Here is an 18,944-nt window from a genome sequence, read left to right on the forward strand (position 1 = left end):
TGTGACCTGCCTCAAAGTCATGGCCATGGGAATGATTGATGTTCATGTGACATGCAGGCCAATATTTTGACATTACATGCTCTACCTTCCTTTTTTTTATTTTTTTCATTTCATAAAGTTCACACAAAATATTAAAATTAAAATAATTGGATCATAACAAAAAATTGGTACGTACGATATTCGTACACACATATGTATATATAATTTACCCTATGGTTTTTCTCAAAAAAAAAAAAAAAAATTTACCCTATGGTAAATTAGGGTCATCCTTGAGCCATGACCAATTACAAAAAAACTATTCATGTTTGGATAATTACAATCACTATCTTAATTATGTGTTTTCTTACATTTATATTCTTGTTGTGTCAAATTTAGTAAAATCTTATAAATTATACTATGGGCCACCCTTCTAATTACAAAGAAACCCTTCATGTTTGGATAATTACGACCACTCATCAACTATGAATCGTCTTACACATACATCCTTGCGGTGTTTAGTGTAATCTTCTAGATTATGTAGAATATTCTCCAATTTGTACTCATTTGACCTTATCCGAGCTCCACATTTTGAAACAAGATAATCATAAGACTGTGTCTCTTGGCTTGTAAATATCAGATTGTGGTGCATCAAAAACTGCATTTTGCACAAGACAAGTACAAACTAGAGAACGTTCCACGGAATCTAAAAAATCATGTTGAATTTGACACCATAAAAATGCACGTGTAAAAAGATTTATAGTCGATTGAGTAATTGTAATTACCCAGACATGATAATTTTTTAATAATTTGACCTTATCTGAGGATTGATCATTATTTACCCGTAAATTTATATTGAAAAAATAATTTATGTGTGTGATGTGGAGAATTATAATGTATAATAAAGACCAAATTAGACATCACTATCAAAATAAAAGATAATTAAATGACGACCCTTTTTTCTTTTACCACAAAGAGATGAAGTTTAGAGCATATATATATAGATACCTATATAAGTATAATATATATATGTATAATATATATATATATATATATATATATATATATATATATATATATATATATATATATATATATATATATATATATATATATATATATATATATATATATTATACATATATTATAAGTTTTCCACGTGTCGGCAAACGATGCGTTGGAACTCAATCAGCCTAATGCAATCATCGGTATATAAACACATGAAAGTCACACACAGACATATATTGCTTTCTCTTATGATATTATTACACACAAGCAATTAAAACACGCACAAACACACCCACACAAACACGCACTACTTCTTCTCTCTTTCCAACGAAGAAAAATCCATAAATTCAACAGAGAAAAATCCATAAATCCATAAATTCGTCGGCAGATGGAAGTTGTTGGCCGGAAAATGGCGGGCTTGCACGGCCTCAATTTCATGGAGACCGAACTCTGCCTCGGCCTTCCCGGCGGCGGCGGAGGAGAGAGTACTGATCCGATAAAAACAACAGGGAAAAGAGGCTTCTCCGAGACCGTTGATCTGAAACTCAACCTTCAATCCAACGAACCACCTTCTTCCTCCGATCTGATCAATATCTCTTCCACAGAGATCAACGCCATGCTTCCTCCAAAGGATCCAATCAAACCACCTGCCAAGTAAGTATGATATGTATCTATATACGTATTTCACGCACACACACGTGTGGGTATGTGTGTGTCTAATTAGTTGTCGTGGAATGGTTGAAAATTGAAATCTAGGGCACAAGTGGTGGGGTGGCCGCCGGTCCGGTCGTTCAGGAAGAACATAATATCTCATCAGAAGAGCAGCAGCGCCGCCGATCAGGACTCCGACAAGGCGGCGGCGGCGGCGTGCAGCGCCGCCTTCGTGAAGGTGTCGATGGATGGGGCGCCGTATCTACGCAAAGTAGACCTGAAGATGTACGGAGCCTATCAAGAGCTCTCTGATGCATTAGCCAAAATGTTCAGTTCCTTCACAATGGGTAATTAAAATAAAATATTAAACTTATTTAATTATTTAATATTAATTAATTTAATTAAAATTGATTTAATTTTGGTAAATAAATAGGTAATTATGGGAGCGAAGGAATGATAGATTTCATGAATGAAGGGAAATTAATGGATCTATTGAACAGTTCTGAATATGTTCCCACTTATGAAGATAAAGATGGTGACTGGATGCTCGTGGGGGATGTACCATGGGAGTAAGTCTACATTCATTCATTATTTTTCTTATTTTTTTGCCAATAATAGTTACTAATTATTTATATATATATATATATATATATATATATATATATATATATATATATATATATATATAGAATAAAAAAAATATCAATAAGTAGCATGATTTATAGAAAAAAATGTTATTATTTGACATTTAATTTCGGTAGGCTCGCAAAATATAGAAGGGCGTAACCCTATTCACTAAACCCGATTTATTTTGAGATGTTTAGACATATTTAAGAAATTAACGGATTAAAAAAAAAAACATAATTGCAGGATGTTTGTTGATTCATGCAAGCGCGTTCGAATCATGAAAGGATCTGAAGCGATTGGACTTGGTAAGTTATTACCTTCACTAGCATATGAAATTAATTACGATACTGTTAAGTGTATATTTTTACACTTTATCGTACCTTTTTATTTGAGCTTTTGGTGTGTTTTAATGATAATTGGTGCTTAAAAAGTTGATTTATTGTATTTTAGGTACAAATTGAAGAATTGGAAAAGTATGGGGTCAAAACTGCAATTTTGGAGAAAATATGGGCCAAAAGTGAAAAAATCAAAATTCTGAAGATGTAAAGCTCGGACCCCCGTCCCAGTTTTAGTGCAAATCGTGGGACCCCCGTCCGAGAATCCGAAGTTGCGCAGTAAAGGAATTTTAATTGCACAAGGAAACCGCCTTCTTCCCCAAGTTCTTCACCCTAGCTATATAAGACCAAGCCAATCACACAATTGAGGGATCCATCTTACGACGCAAATTCAAGAGCAAAGAAGATCAACGAAGATTGAAGCATAGTTTTTCTTATTTAATTTATTTATTTTATTTTATTTATCATAAGAATTACGAGTAGCTAAGTCTTTATTTCTAGGATTTTATTTGGAACCCTATGTGGGATTTATGAACCCTTTTCTATGATTTTATGCAAGTTTTAATTCCGGATTATTTCTTCTACTTGTTTTATTAAGTGCATGAACTTGATCAACTTATGTGCTTTTATGTTATTGTTAATCGCATGAATCGGAAGATCGGGTTAATAATTAGAACTGTGGTAGAAGAGCCTTTGTGGTATTAACATAGGAATATAGTTAATCTCTTAGGTAGCCATTATTGAGATTTGGGCTTAATGCTGTGTTCTAGAATTAATTGCATAGGAATATAGTAATTGAATCTAGAGTATTAGAATCGTAATACACGCGGAAGCGGGTTATGATTAAATTAGCATCTCAGGTTAATAATCCGGGTTAATTGCTTGCATAATTGAAGGAATTGGGGGAATAATAATCACATAGGGGGAAGAATAAAATCCTAGGCTTGCTTATCTTGATTAAATCTTCGTTTTTAATTGCTTTCTTGTTTTTGTCTTTTTAATTGCTTTAGTTTAATTTAGTTTATTAATCCTTTTTCGACTGTGTAGGGTGGGCTTGATAATAATTGGTAGAATTTAGCGTCTAAGATTAGATAATTAAATATTCCCTGTGGGTTCGATATCCGGACTTTTAGTCCACTATATTACTTGTACGATACGTGCACTTGCGTGTAGGTTTTCGGCCAACAAGTTTTTGGCGCCGTTGCCGGGGAATATTTTAATTATTTATTTTATTCTAGCTCTAGATTTGAACAATTTTCACGATTCACCCATTTAATTTTTGTTTTATTTTATTTTTGTTTTAGGTACGGTGTATGCCTAGGAGACTCGATCTTGCTAGAGAACCGTTTGATCCCGAAATCGAACGCACTTTTCGAGCCGCTAGGAGACTTCAACGCGCGAACAATATAATGGAGGACGAAGAACGCAGGGCACCGGGTAATTTACTCAATGCCAACGGAAACCAAATCCAAGACCCTCCCCCTCAACTTCCAGCACAGCCTGCAGTTCGTCCACGGGCACTTCAAGACTACATAATCCCGACTCATGACGGATTCCGCCCAAGCATCCAATATCCACCTATTGAGGCGCATAATTTTGAGATCAAGCAAGGCCTTTTGACGATGCTCCAAAATAACGGGCTATTTAGTGGGTTGGCAGGTGAAGATCCCCATCTTCACATTGTCAATTTTCTAGATACCTGTAATTCCCACCGTCAAAACGGCGTTTCCCAAGAGGCGCTTCAATTAATTCTCTTCAAGCACTCCCTACAAGGAAGAGCTCGCCAGTGGTTGATGTCCCAAGCCCCCCACTCTATCTCGTCGTGGCCTCAACTCCTAAATCTTTTCATGAAAGTCTATAGCTCACCCGAGAAGGACGAGAGAATCCGACGAGAAATTCACAATTTTGTCCAAGAGCAAGGCGAGCAATTATACGAGGCATGGGAGAGATTTAAAACTCTTTTGCGGCAGTGTCCAACACATGGAGTCGAACAATGGCGGCAAATCCACATCTTCTACCAAGGGATTAACGAGAATGCACGAACGGTCTTAGATGCATCAACCGGGGGGAATTTTATGAGTCAATCGATACCGGATGCATTTATCATGTTGGATCAAATTGCTCAAAATCGGTTTGCCAAGTCAAGTGAGAGGACGGTTAGTGGAGCCAAGAAAATTCCCGGAGTGTTGGAGTTAGATGCAATTACGGCCCTTCAAGCTCAAGTGACCCAAATTGCTCAACAAAATCAACTCCTTCTGCAGCACATCAAAGCAAGTCCACCACAACAAGTCAAAGCAATCGAATCTCCATGTTGTGAAATTTGCGGGGGAAATCATTACACACTCCAATGCCAACAAGATGTGGAGTCGCTCAACTACGTCAACAACGCGCCTCGCCAATTCCAAAATCAAGGGTGGAGATCACAAGGGCAATATGGAGGAAATCAACAAGGCCAAGGATATCAAAGACCTCAAGGTCAATTCCAAAATCAAGCCCCTCCTCAACAAAGCTATCAAGGCAACAATCCACCGGCCCAAAAATCAAACACGGATGAGATATTGGCCCAATTCATGACCGCTACCCAAGCCTCGTTGCGAAATTTGGAGAATCAACTCGCTCAATTAGCCTTGAAGCAAGAGAACCGCCCGCCGGGAGCATTGCCATCGAATACGGAAGATCCTCGAAATCAAAAGTTCGAGACGTGCCAAGCTATCGATGTCAAGAGCGGAAAAAGGGAAGAAATGCAAATCAAGCCGCAAGTCACTGTAGCCGAATGGGTCGAGCCAATCCCATATCCACAAAGATTGCTAGCGAAAAAGATCGAGGTCGAGACATGCCAAGCAGTCACCTTGAAGAACGGTAAGCAATTGGAGGAAGCCCCACGAAAAGAGAAGAGAAGCACGGTAATCGAGAAGCCGAAAAAGAATGAAGAAAAAGAATCATCTCATGACGAGCCACCATCGACGGTGCCTTCACAAGTCCCTCCAATTCCTTATCCTCAAAAGTTTATAAAGAAGAAGCTCGATGCCGAATATCAAAGATTTTTGGACAAGTTGAAGGAAATTCGAATAAATATTCCTTTCATTGAAGCACTTCAAAAGATGCCAAAGTGGGTGAAGTTCCTCAAGGACCTCGTGAAGAAAAGTAAGAAATTGCAAGGGAACGAGATGATCCAACTCACGGAGCAAATTAGTGCAATTCTTACTCGGCCTCTCCCACAAAAACTCGGCGATCCAGGTAAGTTTACTATTCCTTGTACTATAGGAGGTAAAAATTTTAGATCGCTCATTGATTTAGGCGCTAGCATTAACCTTATGCCGTATTCTACTTTTAAAAATCTTGGGTTAGGAGAAATTGAACCGACGGCTATAACTCTTCAATTAGCCGATAGATCTTTAGTTTACCCAAAAGGTATTTTAGAGAATGTGCTAGTGAAAGTTAATAAATTTATCTTCCCTATTGATTTCGTTATACTTGATATAGATGAGGATAGGGAGATACCTCTTATCGTAGGGAGGCCGTTTTTAGCCACGTCGAAAACTCTCATTGATTGTGCTAGTGGTGATCTTACAATGACTGTGCATGATCAAACAATCAAATTCAATGTTTTTAGTGCTAATAAAAATCCATGTGATAATAATGATTGTTTTGCTATTGAGCTTATGGATTTTACAAATAATGAAAAATTTGATGTTTTGCACTTGGACAATGGGAAAGCATCTTTGAGTGCAGGAGATGATGGCGGAAACGGGAATCGGAAGGAGCAAGTTTACTTTATGGACTCAATTTTAAATCCTCCGAGAGAAAATCATACGAGTCGAGGTCTTAACGACGATGAGAATGCAAGGAAGATGTTGCCACCCAAAAGCTCGAGCAAGTCACGAGAGAAGGATGAGTCAAGCTATTGTGGTCGTAAGGAGAAAATCAAAAAGGAATTGCACAAAGGACAATTGGTGTTATTGTGCAAATCCCGTCTTTGGTTACTTCCAAGGAGGTGCAAATTAAAGTGGTCGCGGCCGTTTATTGTCCAAGAAACTCTTCCGCACGAGGTGGTCAAAATAAAAGAGCGCGATTCAAATCGTACGTTCAACGTAAAACGGAGCCGGCTCAAACCGTATTGGGAAGCGAGTGAAGATTGCCAAGTGACTTCGGTCACTTTTGCTTGAAATTAAAGAAGCAACGTCCGGCTGAAGACTTTAAACTTAGCGCTTCTCGGGAGGCAACCCGAGCCTTATTGTTTTTCGTATTTTTTCTTTCATTTTTCGTTTCGTTTTTAGTATCATAAGCATGCATTCTAATTTATTATTTGAATTTTATTTTTCAGGGCCGAAAACGTGAGTCGAGAGTCGAGTCGAGCGGCCACGAAAAAAAAAAAAAAAAAAAAAAATTATTATTTAAAAAGTTTCAGGGTCACTAATAACAAGTTTTTATTTTTCAGGGCCTTAAAATGCAATTATTGAAACTTTTCACACGGCCGTGCGGAAAAAGACTTGGAATCTCGCACGGCCGTCTGAGAAGCGGACGATGCTACTGCCCAAATTGGCCAATTGGTGCGGCCGTGCGGATTTCTTCACAAAATCCCGCACGGCCGTCCGAAGGGAAAACCGGCTTCTGCCCAATTTCGGGAAACGGTGCGGCCGTCCGAGAAAATTGGCTGCAAAATGGGACGGCCGTCCGAACTCAACAGGGGATGTTTTAAATTTTCGAAAATTCGATTTTCTCCCCCATTTTTTTTCTTAAACCCTCCTCTTTCCTTCTTTCTATCTCCCACACACAAATTTTCGAATTTTTTTGAATTTCTCTTCCAAAAATTCTTCGATTCCACACACATAATTCACTCACACACTCTCCGATTCTTATTTTGTGTTGGTATTGACAGGGAGGCTAGAGAGTCGAATCAACTTCCTCAAAATCTCATCTTTCAAGGCACGCCCGAGTGCATCGAGCCGGCATCCGCCGGCACCCATTCTTGAGCCCGTGTCCGAGCCGCCGATGAAGATGAGCGTGAGAGAGCGAGGGAGGAGCACCCCGATCACATCGACCCCGACTAAATCAGGTGTTTTCTATCCTTAAACTTTGTGCTAATTTCGTTGAGGGCAACGAAAATTATAAGTTTGGGGGTGAAAAACATGTTATTTTTGTGCTTAATTGTTTTAGTTTGCATGCATTAGGTTTTATTCGTTTTTATTGTTTTTCTCGTTTTTCCGAAAAAAAAAAAAAAAAAAAAAAAAAAAAAAAAATTTGCTTGAGTTGAATGCATCGATGATTTGTGATGATGAGAGATGATCAATGTTTGATGATGAAATTGCTTGTTTTGTGTGATAAGGATTTGATGTTTGTTTAGCTTTCGATTCAACGGGACTTAGAAGCAAATTATTGCTAGGAATCACATTTTGTGCATTGATTTGGTTGAATGTTTTGTATTTTAAATTTGGAATTAATTTGTGCTATATCATGCTATGTTCGGTTTTAGAACTCACCCTAGGAAATTTATGATACGAAGTATTGAGTAGTGAGTGATTTGGGATATGATTTGGGCCTTCTTTGAACCGTTTGAGCCTTTCAAGCCGACCTTTTTATCGAAATTATCCTTAGAACCTTGATTTGAGCCTCGGAGAAAAGGTGTTCTTTCTTTTAGCCAATGTGTAAGGTAGAATAGGTGGAGATTCTTGAAAATTACCCCTTGGAAGTTCAGTCGAAATTTTTCTTAAGGTCCTTCTTCTTCTTCGGAAAAAAAAAAAAAAAAAAAAAAAAAAAAAAAAAAAAAAAAAAAAAAAAAAAAAAATTAAAAAAAAAAAAAAAAAAAAAAAAAAAGAAGACAAATATCTATGCTTCTATATATATATATAAAAAAAAAAAAAAAAAAAAAAAAAAAAAAAAGAAGAAGAAGAGACTAGAAGGGAGAAATAAGGACTAGTTGTTGAATTATTTTTGAAAACTCGATCCATTGCCTCAAAAGCAAAAGTGGAGACTTTTGAACTTTTGAGAATCGAGTTTATTAAAGTCCGTATAGGTGAATTCATTGTTTCAAACGCCTGTCTTTCAAATTTTGGCGTAATCACCTAAATTCAAGAAAAATAGCCACATATACACATATTTCCTACCTCGAACCAAAGAGCCTAACAATTGAAAGCCACAAAGCCCCAATGATCCCAATAGCTTAATGTTCGATATTAGTTGAGTAGAATAATTTGGTGAGTATTTGGAGTCAAGCATATGCATGTAAGTATAAATTCTTTCTATCTTTAATTTGCAAATATTGGATGCTTGAAGCAATTGTATGAATTGTGGTTTTTGGTAATGGTGAGTGACTAAGTGTTGTTGAATTTTGAGCTTGCGAATGCCTAAGAATTGTCATTATAATTACAAGTTCTGAAAACGTGAAGTTGATCATTGATCTATGTGATGAGATGTTATAGTTAAGTTATTTGCTTATTGGAAGATTTTGCTTGAGGACAAGCAAAAGTACAAGTTTGGGGGTGTGTTAAGTGTATATTTTTACACTTTATCGTACCTTTTTATTTGAGCTTTTGGTGTGTTTTAATGATAATTGGTGCTTAAAAAGTTGATTTATTGTATTTTAGGTACAAATTGAAGAATTGGAAAAGTATGGGGTCAAAACTGCAATTTTGGAGAAAATATGGGCCAAAAGTGAAAAAATCAAAATTCTGAAGATGTAAAGCTCGGACCCCCGTCCCAGTTTTAGTGCAAATCGTGGGACCCCCGTCCGAGAATCCGAAGTTGCGCAGTAAAGGAATTTTAATTGCACAAGGAAACCGCCTTCTTCCCCAAGTTCTTCACCCTAGCTATATAAGACCAAGCCAATCACACAATTGAGGGATCCATCTTACGACGCAAATTCAAGAGCAAAGAAGATCAACGAAGATTGAAGCATAGTTTTTCTTATTTAATTTATTTATTTTATTTTATTTATCATAAGAATTACGAGTAGCTAAGTCTTTATTTCTAGGATTTTATTTGGAACCCTATGTGGGATTTATGAACCCTTTTCTATGATTTTATGCAAGTTTTAATTCCGGATTATTTCTTCTACTTGTTTTATTAAGTGCATGAACTTGATCAACTTATGTGCTTTTATGTTATTGTTAATCGCATGAATCGGAAGATCGGGTTAATAATTAGAACTGTGGTAGAAGAGCCTTTGTGGTATTAACATAGGAATATAGTTAATCTCTTAGGTAGCCATTATTGAGATTTGGGCTTAATGCTGTGTTCTAGAATTAATTGCATAGGAATATAGTAATTGAATCTAGAGTATTAGAATCGTAATACACGCGGAAGCGGGTTATGATTAAATTAGCATCTCAGGTTAATAATCCGGGTTAATTGCTTGCATAATTGAAGGAATTGGGGGAATAATAATCACATAGGGGGAAGAATAAAATCCTAGGCTTGCTTATCTTGATTAAATCTTCGTTTTTAATTGCTTTCTTGTTTTTGTCTTTTTAATTGCTTTAGTTTAATTTAGTTTATTAATCCTTTTTCGACTGTGTAGGGTGGGCTTGATAATAATTGGTAGAATTTAGCGTCTAAGATTAGATAATTAAATATTCCCTGTGGGTTCGATATCCGGACTTTTAGTCCACTATATTACTTGTACGATACGTGCACTTGCGTGTAGGTTTTCGGCCAACAAGTTTTTGGCGCCGTTGCCGGGGAATATTTTAATTATTTATTTTATTCTAGCTCTAGATTTGAACAATTTTCACGATTCACCCATTTAATTTTTGTTTTATTTTATTTTTGTTTTAGGTACGGTGTATGCCTAGGAGACTCGATCTTGCTAGAGAACCGTTTGATCCCGAAATCGAACGCACTTTTCGAGCCGCTAGGAGACTTCAACGCGCGAACAATATAATGGAGGACGAAGAACGCAGGGCACCGGGTAATTTACTCAATGCCAACGGAAACCAAATCCAAGACCCTCCCCCTCAACTTCCAGCACAGCCTGCAGTTCGTCCACGGGCACTTCAAGACTACATAATCCCGACTCATGACGGATTCCGCCCAAGCATCCAATATCCACCTATTGAGGCGCATAATTTTGAGATCAAGCAAGGCCTTTTGACGATGCTCCAAAATAACGGGCTATTTAGTGGGTTGGCAGGTGAAGATCCCCATCTTCACATTGTCAATTTTCTAGATACCTGTAATTCCCACCGTCAAAACGGCGTTTCCCAAGAGGCGCTTCAATTAATTCTCTTCAAGCACTCCCTACAAGGAAGAGCTCGCCAGTGGTTGATGTCCCAAGCCCCCCACTCTATCTCGTCGTGGCCTCAACTCCTAAATCTTTTCATGAAAGTCTATAGCTCACCCGAGAAGGACGAGAGAATCCGACGAGAAATTCACAATTTTGTCCAAGAGCAAGGCGAGCAATTATACGAGGCATGGGAGAGATTTAAAACTCTTTTGCGGCAGTGTCCAACACATGGAGTCGAACAATGGCGGCAAATCCACATCTTCTACCAAGGGATTAACGAGAATGCACGAACGGTCTTAGATGCATCAACCGGGGGGAATTTTATGAGTCAATCGATACCGGATGCATTTATCATGTTGGATCAAATTGCTCAAAATCGGTTTGCCAAGTCAAGTGAGAGGACGGTTAGTGGAGCCAAGAAAATTCCCGGAGTGTTGGAGTTAGATGCAATTACGGCCCTTCAAGCTCAAGTGACCCAAATTGCTCAACAAAATCAACTCCTTCTGCAGCACATCAAAGCAAGTCCACCACAACAAGTCAAAGCAATCGAATCTCCATGTTGTGAAATTTGCGGGGGAAATCATTACACACTCCAATGCCAACAAGATGTGGAGTCGCTCAACTACGTCAACAACGCGCCTCGCCAATTCCAAAATCAAGGGTGGAGATCACAAGGGCAATATGGAGGAAATCAACAAGGCCAAGGATATCAAAGACCTCAAGGTCAATTCCAAAATCAAGCCCCTCCTCAACAAAGCTATCAAGGCAACAATCCACCGGCCCAAAAATCAAACACGGATGAGATATTGGCCCAATTCATGACCGCTACCCAAGCCTCGTTGCGAAATTTGGAGAATCAACTCGCTCAATTAGCCTTGAAGCAAGAGAACCGCCCGCCGGGAGCATTGCCATCGAATACGGAAGATCCTCGAAATCAAAAGTTCGAGACGTGCCAAGCTATCGATGTCAAGAGCGGAAAAAGGGAAGAAATGCAAATCAAGCCGCAAGTCACTGTAGCCGAATGGGTCGAGCCAATCCCATATCCACAAAGATTGCTAGCGAAAAAGATCGAGGTCGAGACATGCCAAGCAGTCACCTTGAAGAACGGTAAGCAATTGGAGGAAGCCCCACGAAAAGAGAAGAGAAGCACGGTAATCGAGAAGCCGAAAAAGAATGAAGAAAAAGAATCATCTCATGACGAGCCACCATCGACGGTGCCTTCACAAGTCCCTCCAATTCCTTATCCTCAAAAGTTTATAAAGAAGAAGCTCGATGCCGAATATCAAAGATTTTTGGACAAGTTGAAGGAAATTCGAATAAATATTAGTTTGAACGATAAATCTATTTATTTATTTATTGATTTATTTTTTATTTTATTTATTGGGGATCAAATTCAGCACCAAGAGCCATGGAAAAGTGCAAGAGTAGATGCTAATCAAATGAAACCATGTAATAAAATTACTTGGTTTATGGAGCAGCAAGTTATTATTCCTATCATATTCTGCTAGTTTAATTTGTTTAATTTTCATATTTTTTAATTATTATTTTTCTCCTTTTTTTTTCTTTTCGTGACGACGTGTCTGTATCTCATTTGTTAGTATATATATAGATATGAAAGGTGTCAAGACAAAATTTGTATTAATTAGACAAGAAGCAAATGTACTCATCTGTTATTGTCTGGCGCATGTGTGTGTTATTATTAATTGTATGTCTAATTTGGCTTTGTTTAAATTTAATAATAATCATCCCAAAACTCTGTTTGTTCTCTTCTTGTTGTCTTTGGCTGTCACAGTTGTATATGTTTCTATTTATTTAATTTTTCATCTTAAATTAATATATAATTAAAATATAATTATGTGTTTATCGTTCTCATGAACCAGATCCTTCATATCTGGTTGTTTAATTATTTTAATTTATTATTTTCCGCAAAATTAAATAACTATTTTTTTCATGATTATTGTCGTACCCCCAATTAGTGTACTGAAAAGGGGACAAATGCATGTGCATGTTCATGGGATTATTCCTTTCTATTCCCAAAAAAATAATTTTATTTATTATGATTGGATCATTTTAAATTCTGTTTACTATTATTATTAATTTATTATTTATTTATTTATCAATTATGATGCTGGTAAGTGTTAGTCAATTCGGACGACGACTGTTGATTGGCTGGAATTTGTATAATGCATGAGGGTGGTTGGATATTGCACATGCATGTTTCCATAGGGCTATGGGATTTAATTTTCAAAAATTTATTATTTTATATAGAAATTTATTATTTTTAATGTATATATTTTAACTAAATATTTATATCTTTATTACTTATTATGTGTCATATTATATAGGGCAAATTACGGCCCATATGTGAGGTACGGTCAAATTAAGAAAAAAACTACTCTTCTTTGGGTAATTACATCAACCCCTCATTTTAAATATTTTTGCATAAACTTTATGTAATTCAGCTATTTATCGAACCAAATCGTATATTCAGTTCGGTAAACGATATGAAATGTTGGCGTACTGAAATTTCGGTTCAGTTTTATTGATTTAACATCCATAAATTTATTTGCCTATGAAAGGATTTTTTCGTAAAATAATACATAATAAAAGGGACTGACTTTAATTACCCAAACAGGAGGGAGTTTTCATAATTTGACCATATTTTTCTCACTTACCGATTATACCCTTATGCTAAATCATGGCTCCGCCATTATGCTACACAAATATAAAATTTTACTTGCGTCATCGGTAGAGCTTTAAATATTTCATGATAGATTATCATAAAGTATATCATTATCCAAACACTTTAATAAAATAACTTTAAAAATAAAAAAAAAACAACAATTTATCAGTTTTTAAAATAATTTATCAAACGTAAAACTTTATCAGCTGTTTAAAAAAAACTTAGCCGAATAACCTATGAATATTTGTTAAGTGAAATGGTATATATAAATCGTAAAAAAAAAAAAAACCCTAGCTTTTGTGAAATATTGGGCTGAGTGGTCCAGTATGTAGTGGGCTGGATCCAAACTGAGATTGACCGTTGATTAAACATTATGGATCGAAAACATCGACCCATTAACCATTCTATCCGGAGTCCGGACTAATCGACCCGAACCCGAGAAAATGATTCTACCCCTTTTTTTCGTGGAGTATATAAACAGAGTTCGAAAATCTTAGAACTCTCAAATAATGGGAAAGAAGATTTCAATCCCCCTTCTTCTCCGGAAAGCACACCGTATCCGTATGCACACACAGATTGCATACGCAATCAAACCCTGGAATCTGTCATCTCTGATACATGCGCACCAATTAATCAGAGGTGGAAAGAATTCTCGCATTTTTCTGAATTAATTGAGGATGACGACGGCGACCCGAGAAGATGGGTACGTGGTGCCGGCGGATCCTTCGAATGCCGTCGCCGGGTTGAAGAAAAAGGGCGCCGGGTCGCGGAGTTGGATTTTAATGGATTCTTCGGGTCAGGAGATTATACTGGATGTTGATAAATACGCGATCATGCACCGCGTGCAGATACACGCGCGTGATCTTCGCATTCTCGACCCCCTATTGTCGTACCCATCCACCATCCTTGGCCGTGAGAGAGCCATTGTTCTCAATTTAGAGGTAAAAAATCCTGCAATTTTTTTTAGGGTTTTGTTATTTTATCGAATCATTTATGCATTTTTCTTTTTGTTTGTTGTGTTTTGAAATTAGTGCAATATTTGATTTAGGAACGTGTCATTTGAATCATAAATTCGATGCCCTTCTCTTCTTTCTGTTAGGTTGCCCTCAACTTTGGATTTTTTGATTTAGGGTTACAGAATAGTATGACTATGTTGGAATCTGAATTAAAACCTCTGTTATTTATTTGATTTCCTTTACTTGTATTTTTAAGCCAAAAGGCGAAATTGAGGTTTGGGTTAATTTGACTTTTCTGGTTTCAAGTTTATCTGCCTTAGGAAAATAAGAAATAAAATAAATTAATGCATTTAATTGGGATGAAAAGGTTGAAATGCCCTTTGATAATGTAAGATTTCTTGAAATATCTGAAGTATGCTGTTGATTTTTTTGAATTTAAGGCTAAGAGGTTCGATTTTTTCAGTTCAATATGCAATCAATGTTTGGTTGTTTTTTAGATCATTTTAGAATTTGATTCCGAGCATGCTTACAGTTATTGGTTCAATACACAATTCCACATCCGGTGGTGTTTATGTAAAATATTGCTGAATCTGAAATTTTGTTTTGGATGTCTTTGATTCGACACTAACTTTGTCCTTTTTCATGGTGCATGCAGCATATCAAGGCTATTATTACTTCTGAAGAGGTGAGTTATATTTGTATGTATTCTTCTTTTGCACGTTATCTGTATTTTTTTATTGTATCTATATTTTCAGTGATTTAAAATCAGTTGGATCACTGAGTTGAGTAGAATTCATTGCCTTTTCTTCTCAATCTAAATTTCCCAAATATTATCTATGAAGTCCAAGAAAAGAGAATGCATGTTCTTGAAAAGTGATTCTGTGTTGGAATCATTGAATAATTTAGACTTAGTGTGCGGTCGTTATAGCATATTAGTTGACCAAGATTACAATCATAATGATTATGCCTTATTTTTATAGCAGGTTTAAGGACTAGATTTTACTTTTATGTTAGATTTATAGGTTTGAGCACTAGATTATGACTCATAATGAATATTAACATAATTCACATCGGGACTTTGTCATCCCGGCCAAAGTAAAATTATCGGCTTTTTACGTAACTACATATTTGATAGATGGAAAATATGACCAGTAGTTTCTTATACAAATAAAAAGCTTCTATATCATTCTTGTATGGTACAGCCTGTTATGAAAATGATAGAAAGTGCTTCTCAATTTTTGCTTATGCTGTTTTTGCAATTCTTTATTTTCCTTTTGTATCCGTTGGAAACTATGATTTGATAATAATGGAAGTAAATCAAATGATTTTAAATTCTCGGTGATACCTAAGTTACAATCTTCAATTTTTTGAATAATCCTTCTTTGTCAGGTGTTGCTTCGCGATCCGTTGGATGATAATGTTGTTCCTGTAGTAGAGGACCTTCGAAGGCGACTTCGATCAATAAATGGAAATCAAGAAGATAATGAAGTTGGGAGGGAGTTTGCTCTGCACCATGATGGTGAAACGGGTGAAGAAGATGGTATTTCCGAACAACATTTTTCCGTTTTCTTACATGAAATTTTCTGACAGTAAATGGAATCAGGCTGGATATATTTTTATTTTAATTTTTATTTTCTAATAATAAGATGCATCGGCAATTAGCAGATTCTCCATTTGAGTTCCGAGCACTAGAGGTGGCTTTGGAAGCCATTTGTAGTTACCTTTCTGCCCGCACAATAGAATTGGAGACTGCAGTTTATCCAGCTTTAGATATGCTTACATCAAAGGTGATTTTTTTGGTGTTTTAGAAATATACAATATTTCAATTAGAATTTAGAAATAGTTCATATTATCTTCTTTGTTCATGATTAATTCTACTGATTTTTTATATTTTTTTTATAAATTAGATTAGATTGATATATTTTATAAATCTTTGTTTGTAGATTAGCAGCCGTAATTTAGATCGTGTGCGGAAGTTAAAGAGTCAGATGACAAGGTTGATTGCTCGTGTACTAAAGGTAAGAATCTCATCAATACTCTTCTTCGCATAATATGGAAGAATATTTTAATTTATATATTTTTTTTGCAGGTGAGAGATGAGCTGGAACAGCTTTTGGATGACGATGATGACATGGCGGATCTTTACTTGTCGAGAAAGTTAGCAAGTGCATCGCCTGTCAGTGCGTCAGGTGCCGCTAGTTGGTTCCTTGCATCACCTACCATGGGCTCTAGGATATCTAAGGCCAGTAGGCAAAGTATTGCTACTATTCGTGGAGATGAGAATGATGTTGAGGAACTTGAAATGCTACTCGAGGTACTAAAGTTTTATCATATTCATCTCGATTTTTAAGGAGAAAAAAATGGGATAATTAAAAAGCGTGTATTCATGTTGCAGGCCTATTTTATGCAAATTGACAGCACATTCAACAAATTGAATACGGTATGTGAAGTGTTTATTTTTTATTTTTTTAATAATATTGAATGCATCACCGGGTTAAAGCTGAAATCTTCAATCATTTTTTAATATTTTTAAACTCGAAAACATACAGTATAGAAAATGTTTATCGGTAAGTAGTCAAGAAATAGTTCATCTAAACATTCTTTAACTAATTTTTAAATAGTCAAACAAAATCACAAAAAATCCTATATGTTTTGTTAAAAATTGCACAAATGTTCAAATATTTTTGAATACTCAAATATGGAGTAAACAACATAGTTTTGAAGATGGTTATCCATTCATAATCAAGAAATAGTTCGTCTAAAAATTGTTTTACTAATTTTTGAACAGTCAAACAAAATCACAAAAAATCGTTTAATATAGCACACATTTTTTGTTAAAAATCGATGAAAAGTTCAATTTTTTTAAAAGTATTTTTTAACACTCAAATATATAGTTTTGAAGATGTTTATCCATACGTAGTCAATAAATACTTCATCTAAAAAAATATTTTTATAATTTTCAAACAGTGAAACAAAACCACAAAAATCGTATACTATGAACACACGTTTTTTCCTAAAAAATTCTGAAACGATCTAATCGTTTTTTAATATTTTGTAACATGCATATAAATAGTATAGAAGTTTTTTATCCTTATCCAGTCGAGAAATAGTTCTTCTAAAAAAATGTTTTACATATTTTTGAACATATGAATCAAAATCACGAAAAAACATATACTATTAAGCACATGTTTTTCTTGCTTAAAATCAATGAGATGTTTAAAATATTTTTTTTGTTTTCCATTTGTAAACACCCAAATATAGAGTATTGAAGATGTTCAACGTAAGTAATCTAAGAAATTGTTATAAATGTTGTTCAAGTGGATCCGTAAAATTGTAGAACTAGCATGGCTCCAAATTTACTTTTTATGTGAGAGAATGTTTCAAATGATGTTTTTCTTAGTTTCTAATATATTTTCGGCACTGAGTTTTTTCTTCTTTTTTTTCGTAAACAGCTTCGCGAATATGTTGATAACACAGAAGATTATATCAATATCCAGGTAAAATCATAGCGATAACTTTTTTGTTTGTTTGATTGATATGCTATACTCGTCTTGATTGTGTAAAAATCTAACAGCATTTTATGTTTTCTCATCTCAGCTCGACAATCACCGTAACCAGCTGATTCAGGTCCTTCATATGCTCTTCAGATTTTACATAAATTAGTTATATCTTAAAAAAAAAGTTATCTAGTGATTATTTAATTTTTGATGATTTGTTTGGCTGCAGCTAGAGCTTTTTCTGAGCTCCGGTACCGTATGTTTATCTATATACTCTTTGGTAGCTGGAATATTCGGTATGAACATCCCATATACATGGAATGACGATCACGGTTACATGTTTAAATGGGTAAGTACTGAAGATTAAATTGCTTATTCTTTGATTCATTTATAATTACTGATTTGTGAGCTTTTTTTGCTTTTAGGTGGTGATTTTCACAGGGTTTTTTTGTGCAATTCTTTTTGTACTCATAATTTCTTATGCACGTGCGAAAGGACTTGTTGGATCTTGATTGGTTCTCTCGAGAGATCTCTTCATATTGCCCGTTTTTCGCTAAAAATCGCTGAAAGTTCAAATCTTTTTTTTAATATTTTTTAACACCCAAATATATGGTATATAACCATTAGTTGTTTATCCAAATTATTTAACTTTTTTTTGAATCGTCAAGCAAATTCACAAAAAAATTGTATACTATAGCACACGTCTTTTTGCTAAAAACCGCTGAAATATTTTAAATTTCTACAAGATGTTTTATCTATAAATAACCAAGAAATAGTTAATCAAAAAATATTTCACTATTTTTTAATCGTCAAGCATATTCACAAAAAAATTGCTGAAATAGTGAAATATTTTTTTTAACACCCAGATATATATAGTACACATAAGTAGTCAATGAATAGTTAATCAAAAAAAACAAAATACGTCATTTATTTTTGAATCATCAAGCAAAATTCACAGAAACTCTTCTATGGGCTTTTTGGGCCTAATTT

General features: G+C 35.5%; 2 protein-coding genes across 3 annotated transcripts; both read left to right on the plus strand.

The window, feature by feature from the left end:
* Positions 1–1,133: 1,133 nt before the first annotated feature.
* IAA7 (indole-3-acetic acid 7) lies at positions 1,134–12,587 on the plus strand. Its single transcript, XM_012987369.2, has 5 exons — positions 1,134–1,638; positions 1,741–1,982; positions 2,069–2,204; positions 2,506–2,567; positions 12,216–12,587. Exons 1-5 carry the CDS (start codon positions 1,373–1,375, stop codon positions 12,251–12,253), a joined length of 744 nt encoding a protein of 247 aa, XP_012842823.2. The 5' UTR covers positions 1,134–1,372; the 3' UTR covers positions 12,254–12,587.
* A 1,414-nt stretch (positions 12,588–14,001) lies between these two features.
* Positions 14,002–18,614, plus strand: LOC105963020 (magnesium transporter MRS2-I). Of its 2 annotated transcripts, none has more exons than XM_012987373.2 (11): positions 14,002–14,442; positions 15,113–15,142; positions 15,847–15,997; positions 16,123–16,244; positions 16,401–16,475; positions 16,547–16,771; positions 16,853–16,897; positions 17,910–17,954; positions 18,055–18,084; positions 18,184–18,303; positions 18,380–18,614. In XM_012987373.2, the coding sequence occupies exons 1-11, from the start codon at positions 14,179–14,181 to the stop codon at positions 18,464–18,466; spliced, it is 1,194 nt and encodes a 397-aa protein (XP_012842827.1). In that variant the 5' UTR covers positions 14,002–14,178; the 3' UTR covers positions 18,467–18,614. The 2 variants fall into 2 exon arrangements, with proteins under 2 accessions (XP_012842827.1, XP_088669482.1); XM_088813356.1 differs by having other exon boundaries at positions 14,006–14,442; positions 16,120–16,244.
* The last annotated feature ends 330 nt before the right edge of the window (positions 18,615–18,944 follow it).

The sequence above is a fragment of the Erythranthe guttata genome, chromosome 14 (assembly GCF_056151865.1).
Source record: "Erythranthe guttata isolate IM_541 chromosome 14, IM_541, whole genome shotgun sequence".
NCBI lineage: Eukaryota > Viridiplantae > Streptophyta > Magnoliopsida > Lamiales > Phrymaceae > Erythranthe > Erythranthe guttata.

What these genes read in the sequence shown, in the direction of transcription:
- IAA7 (XM_012987369.2), top strand. Translation starts at nt 1,373, where the DNA reads ATGGAAGTTGTTGGCCGGAAAATGGCGGGCTTGCACGGCCTCAATTTC. An exon ending in GTTCAGTTCCTTCACAATGG is followed by an intron (nt 1,983 to 2,068) that starts GTAATTAAAATA and finishes GTAAATAAATAG; the next exon opens with GTAATTATGGGAGCGAAGGA. An exon ending in ATCTGAAGCGATTGGACTTG is followed by an intron (nt 2,568 to 12,215) that starts GTAAGTTATTAC and finishes GATCAAATTCAG; the next exon opens with CACCAAGAGCCATGGAAAAG.
- LOC105963020 (XM_088813356.1), top strand. Translation starts at nt 14,179, where the DNA reads ATGACGACGGCGACCCGAGAAGATGGGTACGTGGTGCCGGCGGATCCT. An exon ending in AAGATTATATCAATATCCAG is followed by an intron (nt 17,955 to 18,054) that starts GTAAAATCATAG and finishes TTCTCATCTCAG; the next exon opens with CTCGACAATCACCGTAACCA. An exon ending in ACGGTTACATGTTTAAATGG is followed by an intron (nt 18,304 to 18,379) that starts GTAAGTACTGAA and finishes TTTTGCTTTTAG; the next exon opens with GTGGTGATTTTCACAGGGTT.